Source organism: Tenrec ecaudatus, chromosome 4, assembly GCF_050624435.1.
Source record: "Tenrec ecaudatus isolate mTenEca1 chromosome 4, mTenEca1.hap1, whole genome shotgun sequence".
Taxonomy (NCBI): Eukaryota; Metazoa; Chordata; class Mammalia; order Afrosoricida; family Tenrecidae; genus Tenrec; species Tenrec ecaudatus.
The window spans coordinates 179884577-179906272 of NC_134533.1; the positions used below are offsets into that span (position 1 = coordinate 179884577).

The 21696-nt window shown below is 45.1% G+C and overlaps 1 protein-coding gene across 2 annotated transcripts in view; it reads right to left on the minus strand.

The window, feature by feature from the left end:
• The window catches only part of TGFBR2 (transforming growth factor beta receptor 2), a 606522-nt gene that overhangs the window by 76647 nt on the left and 508179 nt on the right, over positions 1-21696 (minus strand). Inside the window, exon 1 of one of the 2 annotated variants that reach the window (XM_075547109.1) lies at positions 17945-18439. The exons of the other annotated variant lie outside the window; for it this stretch is intronic. Coding sequence (XP_075403224.1) covers positions 17945-18041 — 97 coding nt within the window. The 5' untranslated portion in view covers positions 18042-18439. Of the gene's footprint in view, positions 1-17944; positions 18440-21696 lie in introns of those variants that run through there. 2 annotated transcript variants of the gene reach the window in all.

Genomic DNA, 21696 nt, shown 5'->3' on the forward strand with positions numbered 1-21696 from the left:
AAGATCTAATAACTGGCACTTCTTGGCTGTAAGACTTCAAATATGTACCCTGACCTCTCTGAGCTACTTTCCTCATTTGTAATATATGCGGGTAAGGTTAGAAGTATTTAACTGCCTGAATTCCACATTAGAATCACCTGCAGAGGCTTCAAAGAATGTTGGATGCCGAAGCTCTGCTCCAGGGCAAATGAATCAGCACTTGTGTGGGTCTGGCTCAGACATGGATATGGTTTAAGAACTCCCAGGATGGTTCTATTGTGCAGCCAGGTTTGAGAAAACCTCGCTTGACCAATGGAGCAAAGAACATTCTATCTGAAGCAGAGAACAGAGAACTTACCCAGAACAAAGCTAAGATGGAGGGGCAGTACTGGATAGATGTGGGTGGGTCTACAAGCCACGATTCTCCATTTGGGGCCGACTGCAGGCAAATGTGAAAAATGCTTAAGGGCAGAAATATATTAAAAATGTGTACAGGTAGAGTCAAGTCCAAACCCCACATTTTTCTTAGGTGATTCAAACTCTAATAGTATAATATTTCATGGGTCCACAAGCCTGTCTTCAGGATATTTAGTTACCATTATAGAAATTCTTCCTTGAAGATCATTTTAGGTTAGTTTAAGTACAGACTTTAAGAGTTCCAACATGGTGTGTGCATGTTTGTGTACACACACACACACACACACACACACACATATGCTTTTCATTATGATTGGAGTAAAGGTTTAGAGAGCAAATTGGTTTTCTGCTCAATAATTCATGCACATTTACTTTCACGACACTGACTTGCGGGCCCCACAATGTAAAGCATTTGTATCCACTTCCTGTGTTTCCAGTTTCGGCCATCCTCCCTTCCGGCCCACGCCTGTCCTCTGAGGTTTATCCCAGAGCACTGCTGCCCTTCCCATTTCTCTAGGATCCACTCTTGTAAGGAGTGCTGCCTCCCTGGTGGTGGTGGCGCCCTCTGGGGCTGTCTGTGGCAGCCATGGCCCGTGGGGTGAGTTCAGTTTTAGATCAGAAGAGCGACCAAGCCTTATCGTCTCTGGGGTGAAGCTGGGATATTTTAAAGGGTGGAAATGCTCTGCTAGTCACGAAGGAGACATGACGTTTAAACCCAATTCTGATTGAAAAATCTGAGGAGCCATGTTCCTGAAAGAGCTGGGTTCTAAAGCGCTTTGACACCCCCCCCCAACATGCCAATATATGAATGGTGAGTTCAACGAGATCAAAGGTGAGAAAGCCTATCTCCCATTGGAAAATTTAAAAAGGGAGTCCATACAGTCCAACAGTTACTGAGATGGTAGATTACACTTGTAAGATTTTTCATTCAGAAACTCACCAAGCTAAACCAAAATGACTTTTCATTGAAGATAATCGCAATTTCTCTCCCTAGTCTCCTTGATACTTTTCTCTTTCTCTGCCCCACCCCCCAATTAAACAAACACATATTCAGAACCATCTATATACCAGATCCAAAGAACCATTTCTGAGATGTGTGGAAGCAGAGTATTTCCCTAGGGTAATTAGATGTTCCTTAATAGCAAATACTATGTGAAAACTACAAATATGTTTTAAAACTACTTTTAAAGGATTATATAAAATATATATCACAGAAGATTTACCATAAAATCCTTTACAAAAGAATGTAAAAAGCATAATTAAAATCTAGCATACTCGGAAGACATTGCATAAATTGTAACGTAAATTTAGGAACGCAGTCATTGCGGTGGCTGTGCTCTGACTGGGGAAAATAGCTGTGCGGGAAACTGTTCGCCTTTCCCACATTCTTCCTGTGCCCAGTCGGCGGCCATGATGTTTATCAAGTGTTCAACTATTAAGCTTATTTTCAACTTTTCTCACAACCCTGACTAGAAGCTCGGTGGCTGCTTGGCAGTGAGTCCCCCTTTTCCAGCTCTCCCTCTACTCCGGTAACCGCCAATAAACTTGGGTTTTCATACACTTGTCTATCCTAGATATAATGAAGCCTAGCTTTGCTGGGAAAATCTCTCATTTCCAAGTGTATTGGAAAAATCATCCCAACAAATAGGAAGGGCTTCAACAAGCTCACAGAAAAGCTGCATTTTTTATTCCATTTTCCCAAGAACTTTTTAAAAGCCCCCTCCTCGTTGTTAGGTGGCATGGAGACAGCTGTGACCCCGAGTGCCTCTATGCACGACAGGACGGAACACTGCCTGCGCCTATACCATCTGCCCAACTGTCCCTATGCCAGAGCCCATGGGTGCCGCCACTGTGTCAGTGCACCTCCTCGAGGGCCTTCCTCTTTTCCGGTGCCCCTCCACTCTACCAACCGTGATGTCCTTCTCCGGGGACTCGTCTCTTCTGACAACATGCCCAAAGTGTGTAAGATGAAGTCTCACCACCCGAGCCGCGATGGAACACTCCGGCCGTCTTTCTTCCAAGCAGATCTGTTTGTCCGTTGAGCAGACCATTGTATTTTCAATATTCTTCTCCAGCAGCACAATTCAAACACTGTGATTTCCTTTCGTCATATTAGTATAAAGGAAAGACGTGAATGTTATAGTGTGGGAGATTTTTAAATGTTTTTCCTTAAACCAAAATGCAGTAGCGCACTACATGGTTTACCTGCCTCTTATGTGTTATTGAGCTAATGACCCCTGCGTATGTTTTTTCAACCATGGTCTGGAGACTCCTACAGAATCATTGGGCGGGACTATGTAAATAAAGTGCATGTGGTTCGCCAAGGGAATTGGCCAGCTTGCTAATAATGCAAATAAGGTGCATGGAACCCCTGTCAGACAGAGACCAGGCAAATAAGGTACCGTATATACTTGTGTATAAGCCAAACATTTTCAGCACATTTTTAATGCAGTTTTTGTGGTAAAATTAGGTGCCTTGGCTGATATTTGGGTCGGCTTATACTCGAGTATACCATATATACTAGTGACAAAATCCATCTATTTTGCCATCCTGCTAGGTTTAAAACTGCGCCAATCCCCACAAGAGCAGGAAGAGGACTTGACTGCAACAGAGAAGAGCTGGGGGGAGGGGGGCGGGGGGCGGTAGAGTGCGTGTTGGAAGTGGTCTCCCTGCACTGGAAGACACCAAGACCAGGGCGATGAGAAAACAGCTAACTCTGGAGAGAGCATAAGACAGTAAGCAGCGCAATGAAGCGACCAGCAGACATGGGGCTTTTAGATCTGGAGCAAGTGAGCTGAGCACCTTTGGGTGGGAGGCTTACTGGCAGAGCAGGATGCCTCTGGGCACTGCCAGAGCTACAGAGCTTAGAAACATTTTTGTGAGTCAAACACCCACCAGGTTGAAGTGCCAAGGGCCAGAGAGAGACCTAAGAGCAGGGCTGAGAAGACAGTGTCTTAGGTATTCCTGAACCTCAACTTTCCAAAGAAGCCCCATTAAAGTGAGTATCTTGTGTCGTGTTCTGTGTGGCCATTGCAATCAATGGACTATGAAACCCAGGAGGAAAGTCGCGAGTGCCATGGGAGGGAGAGACGGGTATGACTGCCCACCACCACACATGGGCAGCTTGGGCCGATGCTACCAGTGACGCTCCCTTCTCCCTTGGGAAGGTGGGGAGGTCAGACAATGCTTCTGCCAAGCCACATACCTGGGGGCTCTGGTGAATTAAAGAAACCACCCCTCAGGACTTCAGCAAGGGGCGGGGGCTCTTTTAAAGGGCAGCATTTGTCTGCTGCCAATCGCAACAAAACCCTCTGAAGGCAGACCACATGGTGTTTACCAGAGACGCTGTCGCCACACAAAGAAAAAAGGAAAGTGACTCACTGCACAGTTTGAGCTCCAGTGAGACTGGTGGGGGAACCTCAAACAAGCGTGTCTTGAAAGAGGGCATTCGCCAGCCTTACGTCGGGCTTCTAATGGGAAGATTTCAGAGCACAGCGATCAATGTCGATGGTTCCATCGCCCCTTCTACAGCGTGTCCACAAAAATGTGACCATCTGAGGGGACCATGATTTTTATCTTAGGTTTGATTAGAAATTAAGCAGCAGAAAACTACAATGGCTAAAATAATTAAGTGATGAAAAGATACATTTGTGGTATTCTACGAACATTGAAGTGGATGAGCAGTGCTTTCATAGCTAGGGTAGATGGCTCATCTCTGTGGTCCTCTCTTCCTGCATCTGTAAAATGGGCTGCCTACACTCATGTCAAGGAGCCCTGGTGGCATAGTGGGTTACATGTCAGGCTGCTAACCACAAGGTCAGTAGTTCCAAACCAGCAGCCACTATGCATGGTGAAAGAAGAGATTTTCTACTTCCACAAGGATATCCAGTCTTGGACACCCACAGGGCAGTTCTCCTCTGTCCTATAGGGCTGTTCTGAATGGGAAATGATGGGTTGGCAGTGACGGTATCTATCTCAGCGGGTTATTGAAAAGAGTGATTACGACATACAAGTGAAACTGTTTAATAAATAATAAAGCACCTTATAAAGTTAAGCATGTATTTAAATGATTCCTGTAATTGGGCATGGGCAATCGCTTTTCCTCAGTTATCAGACTAGACTTTTTCCTTCCACCAATGGCCTTTCCTACATAAGTATCAACGATAGTAATTACTGAAATAATAACTACTTTAGGCTTTCCTATCATTATTAGTTGTTTCCCTCCCTGGACAAAAAGACAAAGGGCTATTTTCAAGACATTAAAAAATTTTTTGATCTTCAATTATTTTAACATTGAAACAACACTCTTTTAACTATGAAAAATACCTCATATATTCCAAACAGGAATATAAGAAAGGTAGAGGCCATTCAGTGGCACAATTTGTACTTTAAGCCTAAAGGCAGACACTTCAAATCAACGTTGGGGCTCTGCATTAGAAAGGGAATGACCAGATCCACGGCAATCCTGTGGAGCAGTTTTCTATGACATATGAGATTGCCATGACTCAAAATCAACTCAATAGCAAATATGGACTTAATTTTTTAAGCAGGGGGAGGGCTGTTGTGTTGTTTTGTCTTTGTTCATGTAGTCAAGAGTACTCTGGAGAGAAATGGTCACTGAAAGAAAAATTTTACACTGCCCTTCTGGTCAGCACGAGTCAAGCACACACCAGCCGACCAGTGGAGCGGACTGTTAGTGACTGCTTTCAACTAACCCAGCCATCACTTACCCACCCCATGTCTCCATTTTCTTACTACTTCGAGAATCTTCAATTTGGAGGACACCGCACACAAAGCTGGCTTCCATGACCATCTCCTGTAACAGGGAATTCACCTTAGAGAAGCTGGCAGTCAATCAGGGTTGATCCAGCTTTGTAGGACCTCAGGCCCAAGAACAATGAAGGTACCATGAACTGCCGGCCGAAAGAACAGGTAAGTCTGTCTTAGAAGAAGTATGGACAGAATGCTCCTTAGAAGCAAGGATGGTGTGACTCATGCACTTTGACATGTGTTCAGGAGAAACCAATCCCTGGAGAAGGACAGCATGCTTGGTAAAGAAGAGGGAAAGCCAAAGAGCAGAAGGGCCTGAACAAGAAGGATGGACACAGTAGCTGAAACAACGGGCTCAAACGTAACAATTGTGAGAATGGTGCAGGGCTGCTTGGTTCTGTTGCACGCTGGGTCTCTCGTGGGGGGCAACTGACTCCACAGCACCTAGCAGCAACGCTCCCAAATATTACCCGGGGCTTCTTTTCCTAGAACTTCTTAAAGATGTATGTAATAGGACATGAGTAAAATGATTAATAATATTTGCACACTGCACATATCTTATTTTGAAGTAAAAAAACAATGGGGCAAAAACACCTGGCAGGCCACATGTGGCCTGTGGGCCGTAGTTTGAGGATGCCTGTATTAGAACAGGAGTGAACTGATTAATAATATTTAGTCAAATTTCATTTACATATTAGAAGCTAAACTTTGGGGAGTACCAATACTATGGAGCAGGTGAGGTTAAAACTAATGGTAATCTATTCAATTAATTAATAATGATACTTTTACTCATGAATATTAATTAATCAGAAGTCATCCCAGAAGTTAGCATTGACCAGATGTGGGAGAGGAAGTAAGAGAGAGGAAAATGACAGACTAGAGGGAAGACGGGTGTTAATTTGAAAAGACAGATAATAACCCACAAATGGGAGATGGGCCCAAAAAAGATGGAAACAGGGCAAGACAAAGGGAGGTTAGATATAAAACTGATGATCTGCTCTATACATCTTCACTTAATGCAGAATGAAATATTCAAACAAAGAGCTAATATTGGTCTGTTGGGAAACCATGTTCACGTCATGCCTGAAGACACCACATGGTGCTCATTATTAAAACTGGGTTCTCATTATTAAAACTGGGTCCTCATTATTAAAACTGGCAGAGCGTAATACTCTGCATTTGTGAAAATGCTTTTTCTGCAAAATGAGCTAGTGTGTACCCTGTTGAACAAAGGTCAGTGATCCTACAGTTATCACACACAGGTCTGTGAATTCCATCATAACATTCTTAAAACTGTTTACAACTTCTGAAAGGTAACCAACCAATCATACACCTAATTAAGAGCATGCTACAAGGGGACTTCAAAAAGTTTGTGGGAAAATAGAATTAAAAGATTATGGAACTTTTCCACAAACATTTTGAAAAACTTGCATATTTCAATCTTTGACAGTAAGTGCTATAGAATATTGTGATTCAATTTTTAAAGTTCTCCCCTTACTCCCCCATAGACAGGCAGGCTGCTATTCCTTGCCCACATCGTATAATGCTCTGACGTCAGCAGAGCTCTGACACATGCGTAGAGGGCCTTCACAGATGCGGATCAAGGGGAGCAGGACCTTTGCCTGGAAGCCGGGTCTGCATGAAACATGAAAGCCAGAAAGTATCCGAAAAAAAGTCCACTCAGTAAAGGTCCACTCAGATTTTCTCTGGCCATTGAAACCCTAATACGCGGGGCCCTCTCCCACACATTAACACCAGAAGGTAAAGGACTCAAAGGTGGTCTGTGATGGATGGAAAACAACACTCTTCACCACAGAGGAGCGCAGTGCCCCCAGAGTCAGAGAAACTAAGATGCAGACAGCACCAACCTGCACTACAAAGAGCAACTTCCAACTGGAAGTTCAACCGTGGCTCTCGGCCACTCAGACAACAGTACAACCAGTTAAGAACACCAAAGCCGAGCCATTTGGGTGGTGAGAAGTATGCCGTCTAGCAAGTTTACAAAAACAGTTGTCACCGCAGTCTTAGCCATACCAGCAGTTTTCCCCGTGTTTACATGCCCTGAATTACCAAGAGCAGCTACCTGGTAGCCGGAAGGTGTGCGCTCAACCCTGCGGAGGGCTCTAACAGAAGGTAGCTCCTCGAAGAACATTCACCCCAGCCAAGAGGTCCTTGTAAAGCACTGTTAACATGTTCAGATGGCACCCAGAGGTGTTGGGGGTGAGGGCTGGGGGCTGGGCTGGCGTGGGGAGGTGTTATCTCTGGCAGTCTGCTTCCAGAAACTCAGCCATAGAAAATTCTCTGGGGTACGTTCTCTGACACAAGGAGTTACCTTGAAGCAGAATCAAATCCCAGGCCACTGCTTCACAGGAAGTTAAAATATACACACAATTCGCTCCTGGGGGCTTTGTGAACAGGGCCAGCGAATAAGAAAGGGGCTATTAAAGAAGCTGTTGTGCATGAGAACAGAAAGGGGCTTGACTGAGATCAGGAAGGTGCACCACAACAGACAAAGTGACCTTCAGACCAGGCTTCATTTCAAAGTGGGTTAGACTCTGGGCAGGGAATGGGCAATTCTGTCGTGGCGGTGGGGAAGTGCTGTCAGATCGGTTCCGGCTCTGCAATGCAATTTAGGGAAGAGACATGGTCACAATTTCACCATTTGAAAACAAAAAGTTTGTGTGAGGACGCTGGTCCAAATGAGACAGTGCAGGAAGCATGCGCAGGGGGAGGGGGGAGAGAGTGGAGCGGGCTCACCCCCACATGTCCTCTGATGCTCTTGTTTCCCTGTTGTGAGAAGACCCAAGGCGTAGTCCCTGACCTCTTATAGTCACCGGAGCCCATGGGAGGCTTCTTCCAGAAGCTTCGTCACCTATTCAAAACAATGTCTGGGGGAAGGGGTACAATGTTCACATCTTGCCGAGCTCAGGAGGGACAAGGGGAGTCTGCAGGCACAAACCAATCAGAGTCTTACAGATGTCAGAAAGTAAGTCAGGTTTGCACTGTGGGAGCAAAAGTCAAGAGCAAAAATGAGACCAACTGATTATGCAGGAATGAGGTTCCCGTTATAAGTAACCGTCTGCTTAAGACGTTCTGGATGTTAAGATTTAAAAGTTCTGATACATGTGAGCGTTCATGCAACTGTTAAGTAGCATGGGATAGAAGCTGCAATGGAAAGTTTCTGTTTCTTACCTCTTTAAAAACAAAATAAAGTGAAATTCAGACACCCAAAGCAAAAGAACAAGATGATAAAATGAAATGATTTGGAATATCAGAAAGTTGTGTGAACTGGTTCTTGGGGCCAGTGGATTACCTAGGGCATAATAACTACCCATGAAACCCACTGCCATTCAAGCAATTCTGACGGATTTAGATTCTATCACAGACCTGCCTCACAGGGTTTTTCAAGTTTGTGATTCGCTAAGGAAGCAGACTGCCATACAGTTCTCACAAAATGGCAGCTCGTGGTTTTGAACCATGGACCTTTTGGTTAGCAGCTGAGTGTTGAACCACAGGTACAGCTAATTCTTTAAGACAAAAGTAACTGAGATGCAAGCCCCTGGACTGTAAATGTGAAAGTCGTCTCGGTAATGTGTGTGTATGTTTTAACAACAATAATAAGAAAATGAATCCAAAGCCTCAAAAAATAATTACGGTATCAAAATATGGTAACATAGAATCATTTAAATATATTGAAAGATTCAAGAAACATCTACTCTTCAATGAGGAGCTGCCAAATATGTTTCTCAAGACAGAATGGGAGAATTGTAAAGAGATACTGGAGTAAAATCCCTTCCCTAGACTCGGCCTGTGCCAAGGACTCACTCACTGACTCAGTCCTGTCGTGAGACGGTTGCTCACAGCAATAGTTAAAAGCGTCTTACTTTGAGCTAACTGGTGTCTGCAGACTCTTCTGAAACTCAATTATGGGGCTCAGAGGTACTCCTCCTCTGCCCAAACAGCAGTCTGAAACCTGCCAATCTGTAGCAAATTCTGTCTTTTCTGAGAATATTTTAAGAAAGGGGGTGGAGAAATGTTTGAAAGCCAACAAAACACTGTCTCTAGACACATGGCCTCCCTTTCCCCATGAAAACATAGAGTTTAGAGTTGTCTTTCTTCTCCATGGCAACACACATGTGCCAACTTTGGCCATTTTCTACCTCAGCAGAGAGCCTCACAGACATCCTTACCAGTCCAGTGGAAAGGGAGAATGAGACTACCAATAACTAACTCATCAGAGAGACGTCCGTCATCACCATCAAAACCACGAAAGCCCTTTCCTGTGGAGGAGTAGCTTTGCGTGCAAGTAAACATACCATCTAGTTGGGACACATGCTCAGGCACCTAGAGCAGGGAATTTTCAAATAAATATGGGTTGTGTTTAAAACGGATTTTGGCGGTAGTCATTTCCAGAGAACTCCATGTGGTGGTTACAGAATTAGTCAATGCAAACTAATTTTCTATTATGATTAGATAAGAATTGTGTAATGGTTTATAAGTATTCCAATGATTTCCTTGAGTAACAGACGACTCTAATTTACCAGAAATTAAAAAAAGAAAAGGATCCTGTCCAAGTCTTGTTGCTGTGCACGGGTGGAAAATGAGACCCAGTAGAACCCAGACACATGAGCCACCCAGATGCCTTGCCTCCTGGTCAATGTGCTGTAGGCTTTTCCAGCAGTCTCTGAGGCAGCCTCTCTTAATCACAACCTCAGGGTCAGGTTAAGGTTCCCTTTCATTTAAGATCAAGGTACTGTGATAATTATGTATTTGCCACTTCTTTTCTACTTGGCATGTGGTCCCTAAACTAGGAAGGTGATAAAGGGTTTGGCTAAACCTAAAATAAAATTAAAAATAGGTCTGGAGACATTAACAACACAGATCTGAGTTTCTGTTTGCAATCAGTGGGAACATTTTATTTATCTTATTTATTTCCTAAACCAATAAAGAAATTCTACCACTATGTGTAGACTCCTTTCCTGTGGAAGTTAAAAGGCACTCATCACGACAATGTCAAAAATGTAAATTTAGGGATGACCATGTCTGTTTAGAAGTAAAAATAGCGTCATAAGAAATAACAAAATTTCCAAAGACCTAAACACCATAGCAAGGGAAAATTTAAAAGAAATCAAATATTTTTATTAAGTTGTCAGACTGACTGCTCTCTGAAATATTTTTTCCTACATAATCCATAACTGCCTTTTCCAATAACATTTTGCAGTATCACCTATAGAAAAAGTGGGAAAGTAATCCAGTCGTTAGCAGCTTTCATTGATCAATGTATAACAGATTACGGAATGATTGGCTTGCAACTTCATGCCTCACTGTAAGCCAGATCGTGTACATATTTCAGACGGCTTCTAAATTTGGGGAATCGCTACCAAGTTTCCTTCTTCAAGGCAGCACAAATTTTATTCAATATTTTTGGAGATGAGGACACTGATTAAGCACTTTGTTAGGGCTCCCCTCTGGGGAACAGGAAGTGTTCTGTGCGGGAGAAGGCTCTCAGTTCCACGGGATTCAAGGTAAATGCTCCTCAGTGCGCTATTATCTGTCCTTTTCATGTCTGCTACATCCTGAACATTCCCCATTGCACCCAATACAGTAAGAATACTTAGCCTTCTTGATGGCATAACCGTTCCATGATTCAGCCAATATGCAAAACCACTTGATATACATACTTAATTTTCCCATCGAGGTCACAAGATGAGCACAATGTCTGACGACCTGGCATATTGTCCACATTTTACTATCATTATTACCAGCGATGGAGATTAAAAAGGAACCCCAAGGTCAGCAGTTCAAAACCACCAGTCTCTCTGCTGGAATAAGATGAGGCTTTCTACTTGTATAAAAAGTTACCGTCTCTGAAAGACACAGGGGCAGTTCTACTCTGTCCTACAGGGTCACTGTGAGTCAAAATCGACTCAGTGGCACCGAGTGAGAGAGCGATGGAGGTTAAGTTGGTTAATATGCAAGACTTCCCCGCCACCCTTGAGATAATGAAGTTTTTTTTTTTTTTTTACTCAATCAGGGCAGCAAAGTCTCACTGTAGTACAACAAATAGAGCTCTAGGTTCCTAAGGCAGCCGATCTGGGTCCAAATCAGGATAGGTCTTTTCAGAAAGTGTTTGGATACCTAAGTTCTATCTTTAACGCACGTACACACACACACACACACACACACACACACACACACTCTGAACTGGTTTCATTATATCTTTCAGATAGAAGGTGCACGTGGCAATGCCAACAAAGGTCCGTAGAAAGTTAAGCCTGTGCTTGTAGGCCACAGAAGCTGGTTCAAGATCACTGCCTTGATCGTTTTAGGTTCCCAGCTGCCCAAAACATTATATGAAAGTAGGAAAGGTGTATGGACTCAGACCTGTGAGTCTCTGAACCCATGGATAAGGGCTTGGTAAGAGAAAAATGAAAGGAGTATCGTCTAAAGCCAAAGGGTTGTCCAAGCCCTGCCCACACGCTAGTCCTAAATTTTAGATGTACAACTGAAAAAATGTGCAGAGGGGGCTAGCTCATCAAAATAAAGAAATCAACTGTCTTGATAGCATGTAGCCTTTCCTAGATTTGAATGCCAGCCGCGATAGGTTCTGGTGCTGCACTAAATCCACTGTGATGCTCTGTAGCTCTGAGCCTACAAATAGAACAGAGAAATCTCGGGAGCCCTCAAGAACAGAAGGTCCAGAAGCAAAAGGGTATACGGTGAGCTACACCCAGGCAACAGTTACCCCAAGATAAACGCCAAGATCTAAGAGGTTGATCACAAGTAAGTGGCAGGAGCACTGCTGACAGAATGAATGAGGAAAGATTGCTAACATTTAAAGCCCTTTTACTGGGTTGAGCCTCAAAAGTCAAGTAGTCCCCTTGTCTTAGCATATTGAGTTAAGTTCCGTTTTTTCTTGTCCTCATCAGCAGTAGCTTAACGCCTGTTGTGTGAGGCCAGGTTGACTAGAGACACAAACCCAGTGATGCTCTATATGTGTAAGAGGGAGCTTTATAGCTAGCAAATATCCAAGCCCAGTCCAGATCAAGTCCATAAGGCCGATACTAGTCCCTAAGTCTATCCTCAAATTCACGCCGCCACATCAATGATGCAGAATGCCTGAACATCGCAAGCCTGTGGGTGCAAAGTCACGTGGATCCAAGGGCGGCAGCCGCATCCCAGGATATGCAGCAACCAGGGTCGGCCAGCAAGAAAGGAACAGCAGAGAGAGGCCCTCCTTATGAGAAGGCCGTCCCCACAAGGAGTGACCTGATTGACAGGCTAGACTCCACCCCTACACTTCTATATCTCTTCAAGTTGACATGAAATTCTGTAACTACCACACCTGTCTACAGATCAGACCCTACATTACTGGAATTTTGGGTTGATAATGCACCCCTTTGAAATGGGTACTCGCCCAATGGCTTTCAATGGTCACAACCTGGGTCTCCTGCAAGATCCCACCACGGAAAACTACCAGACCAGGGACCCCTTGCCAAAGCAGCCATCACAGTAACAAAGCCTCTGCCTTATCTTGATTTTCTCCAGTGCAGAAAACAACCAGGAAGGAGGTAGATTACACACAAAAAATGAAAATCTGTGAATCTAGGGGTACTGAAATGAAGCTGTGACGAGGAAAGTTCCTCCTCCCTTGACTGTTACACTTCGGCGCACCCTCGCCAACTTCCTTCCTAACAAACAGATACAAGAGCTTTCTTTCTCTACATGGAAAAACCGAAAAACCAACCTCGAGAGACTGGCTACAAAATAAGCTTAAACACAGCTACAAACACCCACACCCACACCCACCTCAAGGTGACCTTGAGCAGTCTTCGCTGTCCTCCATAACATAACAGTAAGAAAACATATCTTGCCCGTTTCTTTTGAAGATTAAATGAGATCAGTAATGTCAAGTGGCTGGCTCTTGGTAGAGTCTCATGAAGTGCCAGCCTCCTCCTCCCTCCTCTTTCCCTTCAATGGGCTTCTCCAGGAGGGAAGCCAATCTGCCTGCTCAGCATTCCGATCCCTCCTGACAGGCCTGGCAGAGAAGTATAATCATTATCTTGGCCCAGTCAGAAGCAAGGAGTCCCTGGGGAGCACGTTGTTGCCCGCAGTGGAGGGAGGGCAGGACAAGGGGTGAGCCTGCTTGCTTTGCCTGCTTCTCAGCTGGCACGTTTCTGCTGAAAATCCTAAAGTAGATCTGCTCAAGTCCCACCTGAGGGCCCGGAGGATAAAAGCTAATACGGTGAGATGGTGAGCCGTTTCATGGACCCTGCTATAGAAATCATGCGCTGGAGTCGGGAAGGATGTTCCCTCCACAGGGACACTTTCGGGTGCCTTGCATCAGACCTATGGGACCTTAGGCCAATTCTGCTTCATTGCTTCCTGACCAAAATATCAAACTCTGATTTGAAAAAATATTTATAACTAAATTTCGACTTTGAGGACTTCACTTTTCTCACAAAAATTGCTTTTCAACAGTCCTGTGGCCCTGTCACAAAACAGCCAACCAAACCAAATTCACTGCGATGGAGTCAATGCCACCTCATAGGACAGAACTGCCTCTGTGTGTTTCTGAGACTACACTGATTTTACAGGAGTATAAAGCCTCATCTTTCTCCTCCAGAGGTGGAAAAAATAATCTGTATTTCCTGGATCATTTCTTTTGTAAAAACTTTTCAAATGTTAATCCAACGGCTTTAAAGCCCCCCCCCCCCCACCGGTAAGTCATAATTGGTAACTACAGGACAGGACAGATAGGACAACTTGGTAGTGAACAGTTTCACATTTTTTTTGCAGCACATAAGGAAGCACAAGCAGGCCTGTGCTTCCCTTCCTTGCTGGGCGCTCCATCCCTCCCTGTCAGGGGTTAGAACTTCCACAGTGGCCTTCATCCAGAGTCTGTAGGAAGGTACCTTGGGATTGGGAGAAAGATAGAGGCCAGCTGTGCATAGAAACAGAATCTTTGGTGTGAAAAAAAGCCCTGTGAAATGGCACATTGCAAATTAGTAAGTACGCACAAGTAAACCTGTGCTTACCTTGCTTTTGGTTAATCTGACAATGCTAAAAAAAAAAACTGAATAAAAATTTCTAGGAAACTGGAAAACAATTTTTTTCCCCCTGTAACTCTTCAGAAGAGACAATTCCACACTGTAAGAACCATACAGTTGCCTACGTAGATGAGAGCCTAAGCTACTCTGCCAGAAAGGAAAGATTTTACCATAAAAACAACTGCCCAAGAAACAGTGATTTGGGGGTTACAAAAACGCTGTCTCTTGGTGACCCTAGGTCCACCAGTAGAGGTGCAGCCCCGCATTTCCTCTGGGAAAGTTAGGTGCCCTGAATGTAAATAAGTAAGACCCGCCAGTCACCCATGACTGAACAGGTGGGCAGACTGAAACATCCAATGGACAAAGGTCACAAAAGACATACCCATAATTTCAGTTTACTATTGTTAACTGTTATCCAGAAGGGGACACTGAGCTCATCTTGGGTATTTCAAGCAGGTTTAAGAAGATTACATTTGACATGCAGCTCTTAAAATATAAATCAAAATAAGACAGTCGGCAAGGCTTCTAGATAAGTACCTTGCAACAAAAACTTGGCCAATAAATGGGTGAAGGGGTTGGACCCAGGATAAGCTGATCTCAACGCTTCTGCCCTTCCCTTTTCTACCACCAGGCTATTTTCAAAGGGAAGGTGAACAAGCACCTTGTGGTCATCACACTGCCTACAGAATGCCCAGTCGGATGAAACACAGTGCCCCTGGGACCTGGAACAACAGAGCAGAGAGAGCAAAGTGACACTTGGTTAATGAAACACCATGTTCACAGGGATCCGGAAAAAACAACAACAACATCCAACAACAAAAGAATGGTCTTTGGAAGACATGGGGGTCTTCAAACAAAATGCCAGGGTTCAGTCATGCTTCTGAGCACACGGTTTCAGTATCTTTCTTCTTGCTCAAACACTGCCCTTGAAGTCAAACTCAACGAGGGCAAAGCCCATGCCAGCCTGATTCATTCAGGATGGTGAGCTTACTTGCTGGCATATGGAGAGACTCAATAAATAACACCGGGAGGGCAGAATGAGTAATTACAATGGCAACAATAAAATGTCGCTGGTAATTGGGAAAACGGGTTTAAAAATAATGAACCTAAAGAAAACAATTTTACAGTCATGTTGATACTGAGGAACAATAGTCACTTGAAATTCAAAGCACTTAGCCTAATGCCGATGACATGGGCAATGAGTTGATGTCACCAAGGAAAACGACCTCAAAAATCAACACTGTGAATTCAAAAGGAGTTGTATTTCATGTAAACCATAAAGTTAAAAAATTAGATGTTCTTAAAGGAAGTAGCCTGGAGGGGAAAATTCGTTGTATGAAAACAAAAGTAAACAAGCCAAAGATCAAATCTTGGGGCCAGTGGTTTCTACTCTCTGACCTTCAGAGAATAAGCATGTTCTTAACTGACTTTACAAAGTTGTTTATCCAATGCCTCTTAACCACACGTAGGCCTCAAAGAACTTAACTTTTTCTTACTCCGAAGAGTTTTTAGATAGGTGAGTTTTTCTCCCACCAATGTGATTTCTTAAGAGTGAAACTAACATATCAAAAACAAAATAAATGTACAAATACATTTCCTAGTGACATTGTTCTTCGATAGAAATCTTCGGTCCTCTTAGCAATCTACTAAAACTAAGAGTGATGTTCTTTCAGCTGGCCTCACTGGAGACTAAGACCAATGCCTTTTTTTTTTTCATATCTTAGACTGAGATAGTTTGAAAACCTGGCTTGACAGTCTACCAACTATGTTGGAAAAATTCTGTAACTATGTACTTCACGGAAAAATTAAAATGCAAGTGGCATTAGGCTTCTCATCATCACCACTGCTATCTTCCATCTTCTTCAAAAACATAATGTGATTCATTTATGGATCCAAATTCACAGTGAATCCGTAGTTCAAACATTCTGAAACTTTAAGTCCATGAAGACATAAACAAGTGTGGGTTTTGTAAAACTATTTAAAACTCCAACTTAAAACATTAGCCTTTTCAAACTAATTGTTTAAAAAGTGAGTGTAGAGTTTCAATAAAATGAACAGCTGAGTTTGAAACTTGCAAATCATAAATCTGATCTTTGTACACAACGCCTACCCTGATAGACTAGTAAAATCAGGGCCCACTAATTTCCTCCTTTCATCATCTAAAATCAAAATTGTATTGGTGTTTAATGTACAAAGAAAGGGGGTAATTTTAATAGGTATTATGCAAGGACAGCTCAGATTTGGAGAATGTGCTGTAAAATCAAAGACACTGGTGCATTCTTGTACCACAAGATACACAAATATCTAACAACAATTCACGGAGAATGTATTAACTCAAGTATACTGTATCAATATTTTGCGTAAAAGTACACTTCTTCCTCATTCCATTACAAACGTCTATCCATGGCACCTTCAATATAAGCCATATGTTATTATTTTTGAGCCAAGCTACTTAGAATCCTCTGTGAAATTTACCTGGAGTCTGCTGCCGAGAGCATGCGCACACAACTAAAGGGAAGTCTCTCTGTGCCCACTGGAAAATAAGACACGTGCCTCAGTGCCACCTGACCTGTCAACAACCTCGCCAGTTATCAGAAGCCCACAGCTTCGTGCTAGCCTGTCCTACAGGATCGCTGTGAGTCGGCATCGACTCCACGCAGAGACCCACCTACACAAGACATCTCCAACTCACCAAGACTAAGAGAAGCAAAAAGTTAAAGGGGGCATAAAATTACCTGCAGCCAACTGTGTCATGTCCCAGATAAGAACTGAAACCCAGAAAGATTATGACGTGGCCCCAAACACGGTTAACGAAAGAAACCACAGCTGCAGATGCTCGGCGTGGTGAACCATGGCTGCAAAACGTCTGAGGTTTCAGGAGTTCGGTTCCCAGTTCTTGCCTTTTGGTGTTTTTGCACCTCTGAGATCAAGATCGAGTTGGTGGGTGGACAGAACTTGTGTCATACTCACCTTTCCAATTTCCACCAAAGGACAACTGCAGAGAACCATCAACCCCTTGACGACAACCTGCCTAATACCAAGCAGTCAACAGATAGCACCACGCCTTCCACCTGGCGGGCCCCTCTCCCCACCCCACTCCGTCCAGGGGGCTGGCAGGTAACTGGGCTTTGGAAATCGCTTCTTTCCCCCAAACGGTTCTACAACAGCCCCGCACACCAGGGCACACTCCTGGGAACCCCGCGGGGAGGGTGTAGCCACTTCCAGATCGGTGGGGGGAAGCAACTAGCAACGTCAGGGGGGGTCTCGCGGAGAACGTGGTGGGCGCCCGGCTTCGCCAGGTGAGCGCTGCCGCCTTGGGGCCCAGGTGAGCGGGCTGCCCGCAGGCGGGCTGCAGTGGCGGCCACACCGGGCCGCGGCTCCCCGGCCGCCCCGAGAAGCGGCTGCTCAAACTTCCCTTTCCGGGGTTGGGGGCTCGCCTCGAAGGCAGGCGGCGCAACGCCTTTCCTGCTGGCACAAAGGGGACCCCGTGTGCCCCGCGTCCCCCGCCACTTGAACTTTCTCGCTCTTTTCCAGGAGCAAACTCCCACGTCCCGGCCGTGCCCAGCGCCCCGCGGCTGGGGCGCCGCGGGCGACAACTTGGGGCAGTTTCCGCCCGGGCGCCCGGTCCCGGGCCGACTGTCAAACGCGGCGGCGAGGCGGCGAGCGCAGGGGAGCCCCGGCGTCCCGACCGCCCCCGCTGGGCTGGGGTGGGGGTGGGGGGCACTCACCCGCCTTCTCGACGTGCGGCGGGACCCAGCTGGCGGCGCGCGTCCACAGGACCAAGTGCAGCAGCGGCCACAGGCCCCGGAGCAGTCCCCGGCCCATGGCAGACCCCGCGGCTCTCCACCGCCCGAGCCCGGCGCGCCGCGGACGGCAGGCGCCTCCCTCTGCCCCCGCCGAGCCGCCGCGCCCTCTCCGAACCCCGCGCGCGCCGCGGCGGCCGGGCAGATGTGCACGCCAGATGTGGCGCGCGCGCGCGAGCGAGCCGGGAGGGGGCTCGGAGCCGGCGAGGCGTAGGGGGGCCCCCGGCGGCCGGGGGAGCTGCGCGGGGGACCGACTCCGGCCCCGGGGCGGTGCGCGCGCGGGGGTGGTGGGTCCGTGCGCGCGGGTGACTCACTCCACCTCGCCCGGGCGCCGCGGGGGGAACAGGAAACTCCTCGCCCACAGCTGGGCAGGACCTCTGCCTCTGCTTCCCTCCCAGTCGTCGGGTTCTGGCGAGGCTGGGGATCTTATAGCCCCGCGAGCAGCCCCTCCCAGGACTTGAGTAAACTCCTCACTGGCCCCCGCGGCCCTCCTCCAGGACACAGGAATGCCTCCCAGTGGGCAAGACGATGTGCACATAGCTCAGCAAGTAGTTGCACATTCGCCCCACATTTCCCCAAGCATCCTCGCGAAGTCCCTGGTCGCACTATGACCAGGGGATGCCTGTGGCGTTGGACAGTAAGTGGTAAGTGTGCCTGGTAACTCCGTGAGTCATTGGTCTCCCTGCAAGACACAGTTCGGCAATGTTCTAAATCGTATTTGAGCTGCTGGGTCCCCTGGGACTCTTGTTAAACTTGAGATTTGGGTTCAGCAGGCCTGGGGCAGGGCCTAAGAGTCTGCATCGCTAAGGAGCACCTGTGTGGTGCCACATTCATTTTGAGGATGGAGGCTCTGGAGTGGTAATGGTAAATGATCAGCCAAGTAATGGTAAATGATCAGCCATCACGGAACATCCGACACGTTTTCTTCACGGCCTTTCAAATACAACAGAAGATGACAAAACTAAGAGGCGCCTTGGACCAAGCTAAACAGCTAAGTTTGCCTCCCTGTAATGCCCTCTTGTCTGCAAAAAACGAGTAACAGAGGGAGCAGAAGAGGGTAAACTTTTCCTTTTTTTTTTGGGAGGGCAACCCACTTTGTCTAAGATGATTCTGCTTTCCTTCTGTTCGGTCAGTTGTTACCCTGTTTCCCCGAAAGTAAGACATCCCTTGAAAATAAGACCTACTTACAGTTTTGCCTCTTGCTGAAATATAAAGCATCCCCCCGAAAATAAAGGTTTGGATTGTTATGATGTTCCAGAAGATGATGACATGACTGTCATTAAATAAATGAGTAAATGTACCATAGATTGTTGAACATGGAAATAATGATACTAACAAGAAATTCTTGATACTTTAGGATTCACAGTTTGTCTGGTTAAGCTGGTTTGTGATGACTACTACTACCATACTGTATACAGGTAATAAATTTCCTTTTTTGTTGTTCATCAATAAATGTGTACCATATTCTTCATGGGAAAATAAAACATCCCCTGAAAATAAGACCTAGTACGTCTTTGGGTACAAAAATTAACATAAGACACTGTCTTATTTTCGGGGAAACGGGGTCTGAATAGAATCACTTTTATCTTTCACGTGTGTCCTGGTTGCTTCTTGAATTGGATAATGCTATTCTGGCACTTGAAGTCTTGTCACTATTGCCCCACGCAGCGCTGCAGCTGCTGCTGGCCTTCGGGGGGAATGCCGCTTCCCCCATTCTCATTTTAAGATGCAGGGAGGACCATGAAATCAAGTGAACAGGGCATCTTCTTGACCACCAACAGCCTTGCCAAAGCTGGAGCTACTTCAAGAATGGAGGGAAATGAAGTTTAAACCCAACTCTGCTTCCTATGTTACCAGTCCTCTTGTGCCACCGCCATTCCTTGCATGGGCTTGAGTAGACGTCTCCTAACCCCTTTCCTTAAGGTCATCTGGGCCTTTCAGTTAGTTCCTCAAACCATAGCTAGGGTCAATATTTCAAAACCGGAATTACCAACTGTGAAATGAATCAATCTTAGTGGTTTTCCACTGCTCTTAGATAAAGAGAAGCGATAGAAAGTAACTTCTTTGACATGCCTTCTGTCCCTAACCTTTGTATAAACTTGTGTTCCATTCTTCCCCCTTGTATGCTAAGACCCTTCGCTAAATTCCTTGAACATGACCCTTATCCCTTCCACGCCAGCCTCCTAGGTGTGGAAGCCCCTCAAGCAGTCCTTCCCTTCCTCCTTTCTCCTTTACCCCTTGGTCAATCCATGTGAAATCACAACCTCCTTAATGGGGAAGCACTCCTTAACCTCTCTAAGCCGATCCTTTCATAGAAATCACCTTGGCGCCACGTGCCTCTCTGTTCCGTGGTTAGTAGAGCTATAACTTTACAATCACTCCCCATTCTTTAATTCCAACTTCTCCCCCAACTCAGCTCCAAGTTTCTTGAGGACGGGAAATTATATCTTTCCCTTCACTTTTATATTTCCAGAATCGACTACGTAACAGATTCTTAAGAAATGTTTGTTGGGAGAGCAAATGCCTTGAGAATGATTGGGGCAGGGAATTTATGGATGTGCTTTATACAATTGATGTATGTATATGTATGGATGGTGATAAGAGTTGTATGAGCCCCTAATAAAATGTAAAAAAAGAAAAGAGAAAAAATGATTAGGGCAAAGATTGTACAGATGTGCTTTATACAATTGATGTATGTATATGTATGAATTGTGATAAGAATTGTATGAGCCCCAATAAATTGCTTAAAAAAATTATCAAGGGTACATGAGGGAGGGGTTGGGGAGGTAGAGGATAAAATGAGGAGCTGATACCAAGGACTAAAGTAGGAAGCAAATGTTTTGAGAATGATGGTGGCAACAAATGTGCTTGACAGAATGGATGTATGTATGGATTGTGATAAGAGTTATATGAGCCCCCAATAGAGTGATTTTAAAAAGATAATAAAAAATTTAAATACATAGCTTTGGAAAAAAAAAGAAATGTTTGTTGGATGAATGAACAAAAGGGATAATAAAAACTGAAAATATATCTATAATTCATCATCCTAGTTACGTCATAACCCCAGAGAAGGCATTCTGTTACCTAATTATTTGACATTCTATTATCTAATTATTAGAAACAGGCTAGATTTTTAGTGCGTGTATGATGTCACCTCTGCTTCCCTTTCTTTAGAATGGAGAAGTGTATTGATTTCCTTATTTTCTTCTTCTAAATTGGCCCAAGTTCCTGTGAATATTATACATGTACTTCCTTACTCCTCAAAGCATATTGTAGCAAATAAATGTCCAATCATTACAAAGGCAATCTTATATATATACACACACACATACACACATATAAACAAAGCCTCACTGCTATTAAGTCAATTCTGATTCGCAGCGACCCTATAGTAGAACCCTAAAATAGAACAGCCCCCACAGGTTTCTCAGACTATAAATCTTTCCTGGAATTGAAAGCCTTATTTTCTCCTGGAGCAGCTGGTGGTTTCAAACAGTTGACCTTCTGAGGGGCAGCAGTGGTAACCCACTCTGCTGCTACCAGGGATCCTCCTTTGAGATGTGTGATTCCCCAGTGGAATGTTACACTGACGGCCTTTTTCAAACGAATGTATATCAGTACTGTGGATTTAGTTTTGCCTGCCTTTGCCACATCTCACTAAATTGTCTATGTCTTGT